Here is a 14,604-nt window from a genome sequence, read left to right on the forward strand (position 1 = left end):
AATGTGGAGTCAACTCCAGTGACATGACAACATCCTTGACCACATAGAAACCCAAATAAATGAATTTTGACTCTCATTAACAACAATACATTGGCCATTTGCTTCTAGTAATGTTTTCTTTAATACCATATGTATTCATTTTTACTCTGACAGAAATAACTAAATGGGTTAGAATTTATTTTATTAGATTTTTGTGATGCATGTCAACAGTTTACACAGCAGCAGAAATGATAATAAAAATCTTAAGGTCGCTGTGGCTGCTCTGTTTATTCCCAGATGAACTTCAGAGACAGATCACCCAGTTTCTCCTGCAGCACTTTATCAACTCTTTCACTCTGAGCCACTGTAAAGATGTTCTTCCAGTCTCCAATCTGACCTGTAAAAACACAAAAGCTACAGCTAAAATCTGTTAAAGGTACAGCTTTATTACTACTTTTTTTTAAGTTACTTATATTACATTACCTTTGCGCATGAAGTTTCCACTGAACCTCTCTTTTCGCATAAACTCGTAATTTGCTTTTGAGTCTTTCTTCATGGTCTTGAATGTTGATTTTTCAACCACTTGTTCAATGGCCTCTTCACTGAGGTTTTTCCCTAAGAAACTGCAGATCTTAGTCACAGCCGCCTTCAGGTCCTAAAAGAGAAACAGAAAAGAACTTGACAAAGAATTGACTGGAGCATTTTTAAATCAACAACCCAAGAAAAACCTCATCTTACCAAAATCATGTCCTCATAGGTCAGGAAGAGGATGTTGTACTGGTCTTTCTTTGAATGCCATTCCCTGATGTGGTCAAACCAGGAAGATGATGGAACTGTAGAATTATAAAATTCATTCTGTAATATAATATTTTCTTAAATTTGTATTTGTATCAATAGTCAATAATATCCAAATACAAGCATGAACTAGTCCAATCCTATTTTATGTGCTTACCATGTGTATTTTTTATTTGTTTGTTTGTTTGTTTGTCAAATCCTTATGTGTAACTGGCTATCTCTTAAGTAAATGTAGTGGAATATGAGAACAAAATATTCCTCTGAAACATAATATAGTAAACAAATAATAAGTTCCTAGTAAAAATTGAAAATATTAAAATAGTACATTTTCTGACTAAATCAATGTTTCATCAATGTCAAACAATCTAGATTTAAAATCAAAACCTCTTGGTCATCATCATCATTCAGACTGTGGATCTCACCATTGCCCTTCAAATACTCCTCCAAAAACCAGTCAAAGCTCTTGGGAGTCTCCAGGTCTGTTAAGTCACCACTAAAGTGGTAATAGGAGACGATGTTGTCCTTAGGATTACGCATCACGTAGATGATCTAACACAAAACAACAACAGTCAAAGCCTTACTTTTTAAGATACATACTCTCCTCCATAACCAGTCTCTATGTAGGTATATACAATAAGTAGATATATACAGTATTTATTACTAAAATAATTCTTAGTAATAATTTTTTCTGGCAGAATTGGTCTTCTATGAAATACAGACTTTTGTCTTTTTGTCCTTCAGTTCTGTGTTAATATACATTATCTTTTACAAAGAAAAATGTTATATATATTCATACATACAAAATAACATACATAGTACCCAGTGTAATATTGGTAAGATATTAAAAAGTTAAAAACTAATAAACCTAGTATAAATTCTTTGTTTTTCTTTTACTTTTCCTGGCAGAATTGGACTTTCATTGTGTACAAACCTTTGCCTTCTTGTCCTTCAGTCCTGGAGGCATGAGAGCTGGGGGGAGATGAGAGACAAAGAGCCGTGGAGATGGTCGCAAGGAATAGTCTTCACTGCCCTCCCTGTACTCCAGCCATGGCATGTGATAATAGTTGTTTGCATATTCATTCAGACCTCCACCTAACTCACAGATGGAGATGATGATCTGCTGAGTCCATATAGTGCCTGTGAGGAGGAAAAATCTATTAGTGACTCTGTTCACAACCAGAACAGTAAAGTATCAAAATACAAATATTGTCATAGTAGTTTCACTGACCTGACTTTGGATAAGTGACAAGGAATATGTCACTGTCTCGTATTTCAAAGCTCTGCAGTGAATCAATGTACTCTGCAGTAACTATCTTGCTGGGAAAGTTGTAGTCTTTGTACCTGCAGAAATATTCAGTGATCTTCTCCATGTCAGCTCTGAATCACAGACAAACAGAAAATAGGAGCATTCTGTAAAATAGGATCTACTGATTCAGCAGCTGGACTTTGTTATGTTTGTTTTATCCATATTAAGAATTGTAGGCGTCTTTATGTATAAACCTCTATTAAAAAATCAGCTTGGTGCACACTGCCACCAACAGTAAGAAACAAGAATTGTTTCATATCATACATTGTATCTTCACAGACTGACATAAGCATAAAGAATACCATGTATGTGACGGCTGTTGATAAATGAAAATACATATAAATGTTCAAAAATCTGCAAACCAGGACTGCATGGGTTTAAATGGAAGAACAAGTAATACTGCTTTTTTTCACACGTATTTGATTTTAGCTAAATGGATTAGTTGCAAAGAGCAAAATAATCACGAGGGCCATTTCTAAAGCACAACCACTCCTGAAGCCAGCCTGCTTGATATCAAGAGATCAGAAAATGTAATATTTGGTTGAAGACTGTTCAAGTGTTTTGCCCAGAAACAGAGTTAAAAGAGAGAAATCTACATTTTTCACAAGGGTTTTTAAACAGTGTATGTTTAAACATGTTGGGGAAGGTAGGAGGGCTTGAGAGGAGGAGAGGAGTGGCTCCTGCGGCTCTGCTCTCCAGCCACTTCCTGATGCCCACATTTGGACTTCCTCATTGTCCACTCTCCTCTGCCCTGATAACAAACTAATTCCACCTGTGTTCACCTTTCCTTTAAAGCTCCCCTCAGTGCTTTGTTTGTTACCAGGTTGTTGTACATGAACTCTTACACTCTGTCTTAGTTAACCTGCATTATGCAGTGATTTTCTGTTTGGTACTTTGCACTAAGCAGCAAACTTAAACATTTTTGTTTATTCTGCCAATAATCTACTATGTACTAAATGAAAATGTATTTACTACCCTTATGCAGTGTAGTGCATTGTTCAAGTAAATTTCACCAGATCTTGTCATGTCTTAAAAGGGTTAACGCAAGCTGTTTCTTGAGAGCCTAAACCGTGCTTCAAAGGATTTCAAAGTCTTGCTTAAGGACAACCATGATCGCATTGTTCCACTTTAATCAAGGTTACTGGTCCCAATGGAGGGGGTTTTTGGTTTACATCAGATTTTCTCTAGATGAAAAAGACTAAAATGTGGAGACGGCTCTAGTGATCAAATATCAACACCTCGACCACGTAGAAACCCAAATAAATGAATTTTGACTCATTAAAGACAATACCTTGGTCATTTGCTGTTAATACGTATTTAATATTTAATATGTATTAATCTTTACTCTGACAGAAATAACCAAATACGTCAGAAATTATTTTAATAGATTTTTGTGATGCATGTCAACAGTTTACACAGCAGCAGATATAATAATAAAAATCTTAAGGTCGCTGTGGCTGCTTGGTTTATTCCCAGATGAACTTCAGAGACAGATCACCCAGTTTCTCCTGCAGCACTTTATCAATTCTTTCACTCTGAGCCACTGTAAAGATGTTCTTCCAGTCTCCAATCTGACCTGTAATAAAACCAAAGCTACAGCTGATATCTGGTCACATATATCTATAACAAGTACATCAGTTATATTACATACATACCTTTCCGCAGGAATTTTCCACTGAACCTCTCTTCTGGTATAAACTCATAGTTTGCTTTTGAGTCTTTCTTCATGGTCTTGAATGTTGATTTTTCAACCACTTGTTCAATGGCCTCTTCTCTGAGGTTTTTTCCTAAGAATCTGCAGATCTTAGTCACAGCCGTCTTCAGGTCCTAAAGGAGAAAAAGAGAACCAACAAAGAAAAGAACTTGACAAAGAATTGACTGAAGTATTTTTAAATCATCTACCCAAGAAAAACCTCATCTTACCAAAATCATGTCCTCGTATGTCAGGAAGAGGATGTTGTACTGGTCTTTCTTTAAATGCCATTCCCTGATGTGGTCAAACCAGGAAGATGATGGAACTGTATAATTGTAAAACGTGTGAGATAAACAACAGTTGATTGTAGCAAAAGTCAATTTGCGAGTTTTATGACACTTAACATGGAATTTAACGCAGTTTGGTCCCATGCCAGATTACTTGATTGCCCCACCCACAGTGGCAAGAAAAAGTATGGGCACCCTTTGGGATTACGTGGAATTTTGCACGAATGCAAAATATTCTGTGGACGGATGAAAATTTTGTTGTTTGGAAAAAACACACAACACTATGTGTGGAGGAAAAAAAAGGCACAGCACACCAACATCAAAACCTCATCCCCACTGTAAAACATGGCAGAGGGAGCATCATGGTTTGGGGCTGCTTTGCTGCCTCAGGGCCTGGACGGATTGTTGTCATTGATGAAAAAGTTAATTCCAGAGTTTATCAAGACATTTTGCAGGAAAACGTAAGACCATCTGTCTGCCAACTGAAGCTCCACAGAGGATGGGTGATCCAACAGGACAGTGACCCAAAGCATACAAGTAATTCAACAAAAGAATAGCTTCAACAGAACAAAATAATGATTCTGGAGTGGCCCAGTCAGAGTCCTGACCTCAACCCGATTGAAATGCTGTGGCATGAGCTTAACAGAGCCATTCACACAAGACATCCCAAGAATATTGCTACTCTGAAACAGTTTTGTGAAGAGGAGTGGTCCAAAATTACTCCAGATCGTTGTGCAGGTCTGATCTGCACCTACAGGAAACGTTTGGTTTAGTTTATTGCTGCCAAAGGAGGGTCAACCAGTTATTAAGTCCAAGTGTTTTCGCCAGAAACAGTGTTAAGAGAGAGAAGTCTTCATTTTTCACAAGGGTTTTTAAACAGTGTATGTTTAAACATGTTGGGGAAGGTAGGAGGGCTTGAGAGGAGGAGAGGGGATGTGTCGTTTTCAGTCCGAGTGGAAAATTAAGAAAGTTATATGGTTAACTGATTATATGCAACCAGTTATTAAGTCCAAAGGTTCACATACTTTTTCCACCCTGCACTGTGGACGTTTACATGACGTTTTTCAGGAGACTGTGTTTTTGTATTGTTGTGAGTTAGATGAAGATTGGAGCACATTTTATGACAAATTAATGTGTCTTGCCACTGTAAATGTACAATCGCGAGGAAAGCTGCAGACTTTTAAACTTTACTAACTTGTTTTTTGACACAGGTTGGCAAATGATTTCTATGTAGCCCCCTATGGGTCACAGCAGTGAAATTTCATGCAGAAGAAACCTGCTGACTGTAGCCACACATCTGTGCTCCAGTTGTAATTATTGTGACAGTAATTGCTCAGTGTGAATGAACACTATATGAACCACATTATATGAAAGTGGGTTCAAAAAAACATACACAGCCACATAGATTTCAAATCCAGAAAGGGGATTAATAAAGGAATAGTTCTGAAGCCTAAACTAATAAATTAGATCAAATTACAGATATAAATATGAATTCATCATTTACACATTGATGGGATCATTCCTTCTACAGAGCTGAAAACAATCTGGGTTTAAAATTAAAAATCTTTGTAATCTTTCTAATCCTTTCACTCATCAGACAGATGTCATATGAAATTGGATGACCATGAACTCTGATTATCATCATCATCACTCAGACTGTGGAGCTCACCGTTACCCTTCACAAACTGCTCCAAAAGCCATTCAAAGCTCTTGGGAGTCTCCAGGTCAGCAAAGGTACTGCTGAAGTGGTAATAGGAGACAATGTTGTCCTTAGGATTGCGCATCACATAGATGATCTAGCACAAAACAACAATCAGATAGTTCATACTAGTCTCTCCTCTTTTACAAATGTCATTCAAATACTTCATAACCTTATATCGTCTGTGTTTTTGCTCAGGGATAAACAATGTATGGAAGCCAATTCTTGCCAGAAAAACATTTATGATTTCCAATATCCATCTTTTTACTAAATAAAAATATAGGTGCAATATAAAGCCCAGTAGATTTGTGAAAAATACATTCATTCACATACATTGCCCAGCTAAATATTTAATACCTTATTGGCAGTAGGATACTGAATAAACCCAGTACAGATTATGTATATATTTTAATGCATATACATTGTGTAAATATTGTATATACTGTATATAGTTTTCTCTCTCTCTCTCTGTCTCTTTCTGCTTTTCCTGGCAGAAATAGGCTTCCATAAAATACAGACTTATAAACTAACAAATCTAGTATAAATTCTTTGTCTTTCTTTAACTTTTCCTAGCAGAATTGGACTTTCCATCTGTACAGACCTTTGCCTTCTTGTCCTTCAGTTCTGGAGGCATGAGAGCTGGGGTGAGGTGAGAAGAAAAGAGCCGTGGAGATCGTCGCAAAGAATAATCTTCACGACCCTCTGTATATTCTAACCACGGCATCTGCTTCAAATTGTTTGAATATTCATTCAGACCCCCACCTAAGTCACAGATGGAGATGATGATCTGCTGAGTCCATATAGTGCCTGAAGAGGAGGACAAATCTATGAGTGACTCTGTTCACAACCAGGACAGTAAAGTATCAAAATACAAATAGTGTCATAGTAGTTTCACTGACCTGACTTTGGATAAGTGACAAGAAATATGTCACTGTCTCGTATTTCAAAGCTCTGCAGTGAATCGATGTATTCAGCAGTTGTTATATTTTTAACAAAATTGAAGTTTTTATACCTGCACATATAGTCATTGATCTGCTCCATGTCAGTTCTGAGTGCCACTTAAAACTTTAACTTTGCTATAAAAATATTTGCGTCAGGACAATGGAGTAAAATCTCACAGCTCTCAGGCGTCGTAGTTTGACTTTGAACTTTGCTTCACGCATGCGGACTTGAACTTTGCTTTATGAATGTTGACTTTGTCGTGTAATAGACTGAAATCCTGACTGCTGGGTACACACTACCAAAATGAAACAGAATACAATGTTATCTCACACCTTAATTCGTTTTCTTTTGTCCGAATCATTTGAGGAGTTTGTGAACTTGTAGTAATTTCCTCTTGGTTCGTTTTCGTTTCTCACACAGAAAAATCAGAGTGAACCAGAACACGTCACTTTAAACTACGTGAGAACGTCCTCACCGCACCAAGAGGGAAAACGAACTTGAGTTCCATTTAATCCAACTAAAGCCTGTAGGTGTGAAAGCACCCTTAAAGACCATATCTTCAGAGGTTTAGATTAGCATAAAGTATACAACACATATAGAGATAGCTGTTGATAAACAAAGAAAAATATGAACAAACAAAAATGATGGCTAAAAAGCAAAAATGAACCTTAACTACAAATTTAATGGAAGAAGAAAAGGTTAACACAGCTGAAAACTGCTGTGCTGCAGAAAGAAGCAACAAAATTACCCTACTTTAGAATAGTTGAGGATCAGGAGCATCAGCAAATGGGGGTTTAATAAGAGAGTCAAAATGCCTAGATTTGTTTTTTCATTTTGACTTTCAGTAAAGACAATACATTGACTAACTGCTTTTAGAGTTGTCTGTGTGCTAATTAGTTCAAAGTACAGAAGTCACAAAATGGGTTAGAAAACATTTTAATGAGTGTTTGATGCATGTCAACAGTTTACACAGCAGCAGGAGTGATAATAAAAATCTTAAGGTCGCTGTGGCTGCTTGGTTTATTCCCAGATGAACTTCAGAGACAGATCACCCAGTTTCTCCTGCAGAACTTTATCAATTCTTTCACTCTGAGCCACTGTAAAGATGTTCTTCCAGTCTCCAATCTGACCTGTAATAAAACAAAAGCTACAGCTGATATCTGGTCACATATATCTATAACAAGTACAGCAGTTACATTACATACATACCTTTCCGCAGGAATTTTCCACTGAACCTCTCTTCTGGTATAAACTCGTAGTTTGCTTTTGAGTCTTTCTTCATGGTCTTGAATGTTGCTTTTTCAACCACTTGTTCAATGGCCTCTTCACTGAGGTTTTTCCCTAAGAAACTGCAGATCTTAGTTACAGCAGCCTTCAGGTCCTAAAGGAGAAAAAGAGAACCAACAAAGAAAAGAACTTGACAAAGAATTGACTGGAGTATTTTTAAATCATCTACCCAAGAAAAACCTCATCTTACCAAAATCATGTCCTCATAGGTCAGGAAGAGGATGTTGTACTGGTCTTTCTTTAAATGCCATTCCCTGATGTGGTCAAACCAGGAAGATGATGGAACTGTTTAATTGTAAAACGTGTGAGATAAACAACAGTTGATTGGTGCAAAAGTCAATTTGCGAGTTTTGTGACACTCAACATGGAATTTAACGCAGTTTGGTCCCATGCCAGATTACTGCCAGATTACTGCCAGATTACTTGATTGCTCCACCTAAATGTACAATCTCGAGCAAGTCGGCAGATTTTTAAACTTTACTAACTTGCTTTTTGACATAGTTGGCAAATGATTTCTATGTAGCCCCCTATGGGTCACAGCAGTGAAATTTCATGCAGTAGACACCTGCCGGCTGTAGCCACACATCTGTGCTTCAGTTGTAATTATTGTGATAGTATTTGCTCAGTATGAATGAACACTACATGAACACTATATGAAAGTGGGTTAAAAAAAATACACAGCCACATAGATCTCAAATCCAGAAAGGGGATTAATAAAGGAATAGTTCTGAAGCCTAAACTAATAAATTAGATCAAATTACAGATATAAATATGAATTCATCATTTACACATTGATGGGATCATTCCTTCTACAGAGCTGAAAACAATCTGGGTTTAAAATTAAAAATCTTTGTAATCTTTCTAATCCTTTCACTCATCAGACAGATGTCATATGAAATTGGATGACCATGAACTCTGATTATCACCATCACTCAGACTGTGGAGCTCACCGTTGCCCTTCACAAACTGCTCCAAAAGCCATTCAAAGCTCTTGGGAGTCTCCAGGTCAGCAAAGGTACTGCTGAAGTGGTAATAGGAGACAATGTTGTCCTTAGGATTGCGCATCACATAGATGATCTAGAACAAAACAACAATCAGATAGTTCATACTAGTCTGTCGTCTTTTACAAATGTCATTCAAATATTTCACAACCACTTATATCGTCTGTGTTTTTGCTCAGGGATAAACAATGTATGGAAGCCCATTCTTGCCAGAAAAACATTTGTGATTTCCAATATCCATCTTTTTACTAAATAAAAATATAGGTGCAATATAAAGCCCAGTAGATTTCTGAAAAATACATTCATTCACATACATTGCCCAGCTAAATATTTAATACCTTATTGGCAGTAGGATACTGAATAAACCCAGTATGGATTATGTATATATTTTAATGCATATACATTGTGTAAATATTGTATATACTGTATATAGTTTTCCCTCTCTTTCTCTCTTTCTGTCTCTCTTTCTGCTTTTCTTGGCAGAAATAGGCTTCCATAAAATACAGACCTTTGCCTTCTTGTCCTTCAGTCCTGGAGGCATGAGAGTTGGGGTGAGGTGAGAAGAAAAGAGCCGTGGAGATGGTCGCAAGGAATAGTCTTTTTGGCCCGCTATGTACTCCAGCCATGGCATGTGATAATAGTTGTTTGGATATTCATTCAGACCCCCACTTAACTCACAGATGGAGATGATGATCTGCTGAGTCCATATAGTGCCTGTGAGGAGGAAAAATCTATTAGTGACTCTGTTCACAACCAGAACAGTAAAGTATCAAAATACAAATAGTGTCATAGTAGTTTCACTGACCTGACTTTGGATAAGTGACAAGGAATATGTCACTGTCTCGTATTTCAAAGCTCTGCAGTGAATCGATGTATTCAGCAGTTGTTATATTTTTAATAAAATTGAAGTTTTTATACCTGCACATATAGTCATTGATCTGCTCCATGTCAGTTCTGAGTGCCACTTAAAACTTTAACTTTGCTATAAAAATATTTGCGTCAGGACAGTAGAGAAAAAGCTCACAGCTCTCAGGCTTCGTAGTTCGACTCTGAACTTTGCTTCACGCATGCGGACTTGAACTTTGCTTTATGTATGTTGACTTGAACTTTGTTTTATGAATGTTGTCGTGCAATAAATCCTGATTGCTGGGTACACACTACCAAAATGAAACAGAATACAATGTTATCTCACACCTTAATTCATTTTCTTTTGTCCGAATCAGTTGATGAGTTTGTGAATTTGTAGTAATTTCCTCTTGGTTCATTTTCGTTTCACACACAGAAAAATCTGAGCGAACCAGAACACGTCACTTTAAACTACGTGAGAACGTCCTCTCCGCTCATTGGTCAGATGTTTCTGCCTCAGGACCAGAAAAGTAAATACAGGAAGAAGGTGAAGTGTTGTGGACACTGTACGTTTGTGTGACAGTAGGGAGATGATTTCATTATGAATGTTAACGCAGATCGTTCATCATGTTGATTATTTTTGATTACGTTACATCAGATCTGGTGTCTGTGAGACACTTCACCTCCTCACGTCTCCACGTTTGTCCTCAATAAATCAAAGCCTGTAGGTGTGAAAGCACCCTTAAAGACCATATCTTCAGAGGTTTAGATTAGCATAAAGTGTACAACACATATAGAGATAGCTGTTGATAAACAAAGAAAAATATCAACAAACAAAAATGATGGCTAAAAAGCAAAAATGAACCTTAACTACAAATTTAATGGAAGAAGAAAAGGTTAACACAGCTGAAAACTGCTGTGCTGCAGAAAGAAGCAACAAAATTACCCTACTTTAGAATAGTTGAGGATCAGGAGCATCAGCAAATGGGGGTTTAATCAGAGACTCAATGCCTAGATTTGTTTTTTCCTTTTTCATTTTGACTTTCAGTAAAGACAATACATTGACTAACTGCTTTTAGAGTTGTCTGTGTGCTAATTAGTTCAAAGTACAGAAGTCACAAAATGGGTTAGAAAACATTTTAATGAGTGTTTGATGCATGTCAACAGTTTACACAGCAGCAGGAATGATAATAAAAATCTAAAGGTCGCTGTGGCTGCTCGGTTTATTCCCAGATGAACTTCAGAGACAGATCACCAAGTTTCTCCTGCAGAACTTTATCAATTCTTTCACTCTGAGCGACTGTAAAGATATTCTTCCAGTCTCCAATCTGACCTGTAATAACAACATAAAAGCTACAGCTGATATCTGTTCAAAGGTACAGCAGTTTTTTTTTATTACTACTTTATTTTTATGTTACTTATATTACATTACCTTTCCGCAGGAATTTTCCACTGAACCTCTCTTCTGGTAGAAACTCGTAGTTTGCTTTTGAGTCTTTCTTCATGGTCTTGAATGTTGATTTTTTAACCACTTGTTCAATGGCCTCTTCACTGAGGTTTTTCCCTAAGAATCTGCAGATCTTAGTCACAGCCGTCTTCAGGTCCTAAAAGAGAAACAGTAAAACCAACAGAGAAAAGAACTTGACAAAGAATTGACTGGAGCATTTTAAACCCAACAACCCAAGAAAAACCTAATCTTACCAAAATCATGTCCTCATAGGTCAGGAAGAGGATGTTGTACTGGTCTTTCTTTGAATGCCATTCCCTGATGTGGTCAAACCAGCATGATCCCGGAACTGTAGAATTATAAAATTCATACTGCCATATAATATTTCATTACATTACATTTACATTTCGTACACAATGTTCAAATACTTAATCTCTGTTCACATGAACAGATGAATTATTTTATTTTATCTTATCTGGTCATTATCATCTTTCAGACTGTGGATCTCACCATTGCCCTTCAAATACTCCTCCAAAAACCAGTCAAAGCTCTTGGGAGTCTCCAGGTCTGTTAAGTCACCACTAAAGTGGTAATAGGAGACGATGTTGTCCTTAGGATTACGCATCACGTAGATGATCTAACACAAAACAATAACAATCAAAGCCTTACTTTTTACGATACATACTCTCCTCCACAAGCTGTCTCTATGTAAGGTATATACAATAAGTAGATATATACAGTTATATATTATAATATTAACATCCCACATTAAATACTGATATATATATATATATATATATATATATATATATATATATATATGTGTGTGTGTGTATATAGATAGATAGATAGATAGATAGATAGATAGATAGATAGATAGATAGATAGATAGATAGATAGATAGATAGATAGATAGATAAACCTTTGTCTTCTTGTCCTTCAGTCCTGGAGGCATGAGAGCTGGGGTGAGGTGAGAAGAAAAGAGCCGTGGAGATGGTCGAAAAGAATAATCTTCACGACCCTCTGTGTACTCCAGCCATGGCATCTGATCAAAGTTGTTTGGATATTCATTCAGACCCCCACCTAACTCACAGATGGAGATGATGATCTGCTGAGTCCATATAGTGCCTGTGAGGAGGAAAAATCTATTAGTGACTCTGTTCACAACCAGAACAGTAAAGTATCAAAATACAAATATTGTCATAGTAGTTTCACTGACCTGACTTTGGATAAGTGACAAGGAAAATGTCACTGTCTCGTATTTCAAAGCTCTGCAGTGAATCAATGTACTCTGCAGTAACTTTCCCACTGGGAAAGTTGTAGTTTTTGTACCTGCAGAGATAGTCAGTGATCTGCTCCATGTCAGCTCTGAATCACAGACAAACAGACAATAAGATCATCAAGGAAGAAGCTCTCAGTTATATGAGTTATACGATTCAGTAGCTGGACTCTGGACTTTTTTTTATCCAGAATAAGAAATGTAGGCTTCTTCATCTATAAACTTCTATTAAAAATCCTGACTGCTGGGTGCATACTGCAACCACCAGTAGGTAACAAGAAGGAAGAAACATAAAGAATACCAGGTATGTGATGGCTGTTGATAAATGAAAATAAATGTACCAAGATCTGCAAACCAGGACTGCATGGGTTTAAATGGAAGAACAAGTAATACTGCTTATTTTCATACATATTTGATTCTAGTTAAATGTGTTAGTTGCAAAGAGCAAAATAATCATGAGGGCCATTTCTATAGCACAACCACTCCTGAAGCCAGCCTGCTTGATATCAAGAGATCAGAAAATGTAATATTTGGTTGAAGACTGTTCAAGTGCTTTGGCCAGAAACAGAGTCAAGAGAGAGAAATCTACATTCTTCACAAGGGTTTTTAAGGAGTGTATGTTTAAACATGTTGGGGAAGGTAGGATGGGTTGAGAGGAGGAGAGCGGATGTGTCGTTTTCAGTCCAAGTGGAGAATGAAGAGAGTTATATGCTGTTTGATGGAGGTAGTAAATTTTCTTCATCTGGTGAGGAGAACTGGGAGTTGATGGCTGCCACCATGTGTTGTATGTTGTATGCACAGTCTCTCCAATCTCCATCTGTATTCTTCACATATCGTGTTCAAAAGAATGGGCTGCAAGAACAGGATGAACGTGATTATTACCGGTATTATCATGACTTGGGCTGCAAGGCTGGTTCTGCCACAGGCTCATGCATGGAACAAATTGGTAGAACTTCATCATGCAGCAAGACACATATGCAACACACTGCCAACTCAACAAAGGGCTTCAACAGAGGGAAACTGTAGCTTATAGCAAACACAAATGAGTCTTACTGTTCTAGCCATTATGGTGGGAACTGTACATTTACAAGTTGGTGCAGTTTCTTACTCTATTTTACAATATGGTTGCAAATGTTTTACAAAGTGATATTAACATGGGACTTTGGACCGTTTTGAGTATTTTACACATTTAATACTGTGCTTTTAAATATAGTAAGCCTGTACTTTTGACATAATGTTATTATTCATGTTTACCTATCAATTTAAATTTGGGTTTTTGAAATATTCAAATACAAAACTGCAGTGCTGTTATGAATTCTGCCTCGTCCCCGTTCAGTTGGTTTTGTTTCTGTCTCCTTCCCAGCCTCACCTGGTCTCGCTCCTGTGGCTTTGCTCTCCAGCCACTTCCTGATGCCCACATTTGGACTTCCTCATTGTCCACTCTCCTCTGCCCTGATAACAAACTAATTCCACCTGTGTTCACCTTTCCTTTAAAGCTCCCCTCAGTGCTTTGTTTGTTACCAGGTTGTTGTAAATGGACTCTTACACTCTGTCTTAGTTAACCTGCATTATGCAGTGATTTTCTGTTTGGTACTTTGCACTGAGCAGCAAACTTAAACATTTTTGTTTATTCTGCCAATAATCTACTATGTACTAAATGAAAATGTATTTACTACCCTTATGCAGTGTAGTGCATTGTTCAAGTAAATTTCACCAGATCTTGTCATGTCTTAAAAGGGTTAACGCAAGCTGTTTCTTGAGAGCCTAAACCGTGCTTCAAAGGATTTCAAAGTCTTGCTTAAGGACAACCATGATCGCATTGTTCCACTTTAATCATGATTACTGGTCCAAATGGAGGGGGTTTCTGGTTTACATCAGATTTTCTCTAGATCAAGAAAACTAAAATGTGGAGACGGCTCTAGTGATCAAATATCAACACTTTGACCTTGTAGAAACCCAAATACATGAATTTTGACAATACCTTGGTCATCTGCTGTTAATACCATATGCATTCATGTTTACTCTGACAGAAATAACCAAATG

The 14,604-nt window shown here is 37.1% G+C and overlaps 4 protein-coding genes across 7 annotated transcripts; all 4 read right to left on the minus strand.

The window, feature by feature from the left end:
- Window positions 1-106: 106 nt before the first annotated feature.
- Window positions 107-2,189, minus strand: LOC113158723 (amine sulfotransferase-like). Its single transcript, XM_026354844.1, has 6 exons — window positions 2,003-2,189; window positions 1,706-1,911; window positions 1,197-1,323; window positions 718-812; window positions 463-634; window positions 107-376 (listed from the first exon to the last, which is right to left on the minus strand). Exons 1-6 carry the CDS (start codon window positions 2,142-2,144, stop codon window positions 267-269), a joined length of 852 nt encoding a protein of 283 aa, XP_026210629.1. The 5' UTR covers window positions 2,145-2,189; the 3' UTR covers window positions 107-266.
- A 1,262-nt stretch (window positions 2,190-3,451) lies between these two features.
- Window positions 3,452-6,895, minus strand: LOC113158738 (amine sulfotransferase-like). 3 transcript variants are annotated; one of them, XM_026354906.1, is made up of 6 exons: window positions 6,772-6,895; window positions 6,361-6,566; window positions 5,730-5,856; window positions 4,004-4,098; window positions 3,736-3,907; window positions 3,452-3,656 (listed from the first exon to the last, which is right to left on the minus strand). In XM_026354906.1, exons 1-6 carry the CDS (start codon window positions 6,785-6,787, stop codon window positions 3,547-3,549), a joined length of 726 nt encoding a protein of 241 aa, XP_026210691.1. In that variant the 5' UTR covers window positions 6,788-6,895; the 3' UTR covers window positions 3,452-3,546. The 3 variants fall into 3 exon arrangements, with proteins under 3 accessions (XP_026210691.1, XP_026210683.1, XP_026210675.1); XM_026354898.1 differs by having other exon boundaries at window positions 5,736-5,856; window positions 6,659-6,895; XM_026354890.1 differs by having other exon boundaries at window positions 6,659-6,895.
- A 760-nt stretch (window positions 6,896-7,655) lies between these two features.
- Window positions 7,656-10,023, minus strand: LOC113158752 (amine sulfotransferase-like). 2 transcript variants are annotated; one of them, XM_026354931.1, is made up of 6 exons: window positions 9,795-10,023; window positions 9,498-9,703; window positions 8,945-9,065; window positions 8,179-8,273; window positions 7,911-8,082; window positions 7,656-7,831 (listed from the first exon to the last, which is right to left on the minus strand). In XM_026354931.1, exons 1-6 carry the CDS (start codon window positions 9,934-9,936, stop codon window positions 7,722-7,724), a joined length of 846 nt encoding a protein of 281 aa, XP_026210716.1. In that variant the 5' UTR covers window positions 9,937-10,023; the 3' UTR covers window positions 7,656-7,721. The 2 variants fall into 2 exon arrangements, with proteins under 2 accessions (XP_026210716.1, XP_026210706.1); XM_026354921.1 differs by having other exon boundaries at window positions 8,939-9,065.
- A 1,021-nt stretch (window positions 10,024-11,044) lies between these two features.
- LOC113158763 (amine sulfotransferase-like) lies at window positions 11,045-12,649 on the minus strand. The gene is made up of 7 exons (XM_026354961.1): window positions 12,502-12,649; window positions 12,205-12,410; window positions 11,781-11,919; window positions 11,696-11,709; window positions 11,537-11,653; window positions 11,268-11,439; window positions 11,045-11,168 (listed from the first exon to the last, which is right to left on the minus strand). The coding sequence occupies exons 1-7, from the start codon at window positions 12,641-12,643 to the stop codon at window positions 11,059-11,061; spliced, it is 900 nt and encodes a 299-aa protein (XP_026210746.1). The 5' UTR covers window positions 12,644-12,649; the 3' UTR covers window positions 11,045-11,058.
- Window positions 12,650-14,604: the final 1,955 nt, after the last annotated feature.

This window comes from Anabas testudineus, chromosome 8 (genome assembly GCF_900324465.2).
Source record: "Anabas testudineus chromosome 8, fAnaTes1.2, whole genome shotgun sequence".
In the NCBI taxonomy this organism is placed as follows: domain Eukaryota; kingdom Metazoa; phylum Chordata; class Actinopteri; order Anabantiformes; family Anabantidae; genus Anabas; species Anabas testudineus.

What these genes read in the sequence shown, in the direction of transcription:
- LOC113158723 (XM_026354844.1), bottom strand. Translation starts at nt 2,144, where the DNA reads ATGGAGAAGATCACTGAATATTTCTGCAGGTACAAAGACTACAACTTT. An exon ending in TGAAGGACAAGAAGGCAAAG is followed by an intron (nt 1,324 to 1,705) that starts GTTTGTACACAA and finishes GTTTTGTGTTAG; the next exon opens with ATCATCTACGTGATGCGTAA. An exon ending in TGGAAACTTCATGCGCAAAG is followed by an intron (nt 377 to 462) that starts GTAATGTAATAT and finishes GTGTTTTTACAG; the next exon opens with GTCAGATTGGAGACTGGAAG.
- LOC113158738 (XM_026354890.1), bottom strand. Translation starts at nt 6,800, where the DNA reads ATGGAGCAGATCAATGACTATATGTGCAGGTATAAAAACTTCAATTTT. An exon ending in TGTCACTTATCCAAAGTCAG is followed by an intron (nt 6,567 to 6,658) that starts GTCAGTGAAACT and finishes CCTCCTCTTCAG; the next exon opens with GCACTATATGGACTCAGCAG. An exon ending in CATACGAGGACATGATTTTG is followed by an intron (nt 3,908 to 4,003) that starts GTAAGATGAGGT and finishes TTTCTCCTTTAG; the next exon opens with GACCTGAAGACGGCTGTGAC.
- LOC113158752 (XM_026354921.1), bottom strand. Translation starts at nt 9,936, where the DNA reads ATGGAGCAGATCAATGACTATATGTGCAGGTATAAAAACTTCAATTTT. An exon ending in TGAAGGACAAGAAGGCAAAG is followed by an intron (nt 9,066 to 9,497) that starts GTCTGTATTTTA and finishes GTTTTGTTCTAG; the next exon opens with ATCATCTATGTGATGCGCAA. An exon ending in TGGAAAATTCCTGCGGAAAG is followed by an intron (nt 7,832 to 7,910) that starts GTATGTATGTAA and finishes GTTTTATTACAG; the next exon opens with GTCAGATTGGAGACTGGAAG.
- LOC113158763 (XM_026354961.1), bottom strand. Translation starts at nt 12,643, where the DNA reads ATGGAGCAGATCACTGACTATCTCTGCAGGTACAAAAACTACAACTTT. An exon ending in CCTATGAGGACATGATTTTG is followed by an intron (nt 11,440 to 11,536) that starts GTAAGATTAGGT and finishes TTTCTCTTTTAG; the next exon opens with GACCTGAAGACGGCTGTGAC. An exon ending in TGGAAAATTCCTGCGGAAAG is followed by an intron (nt 11,169 to 11,267) that starts GTAATGTAATAT and finishes TTGTTATTACAG; the next exon opens with GTCAGATTGGAGACTGGAAG.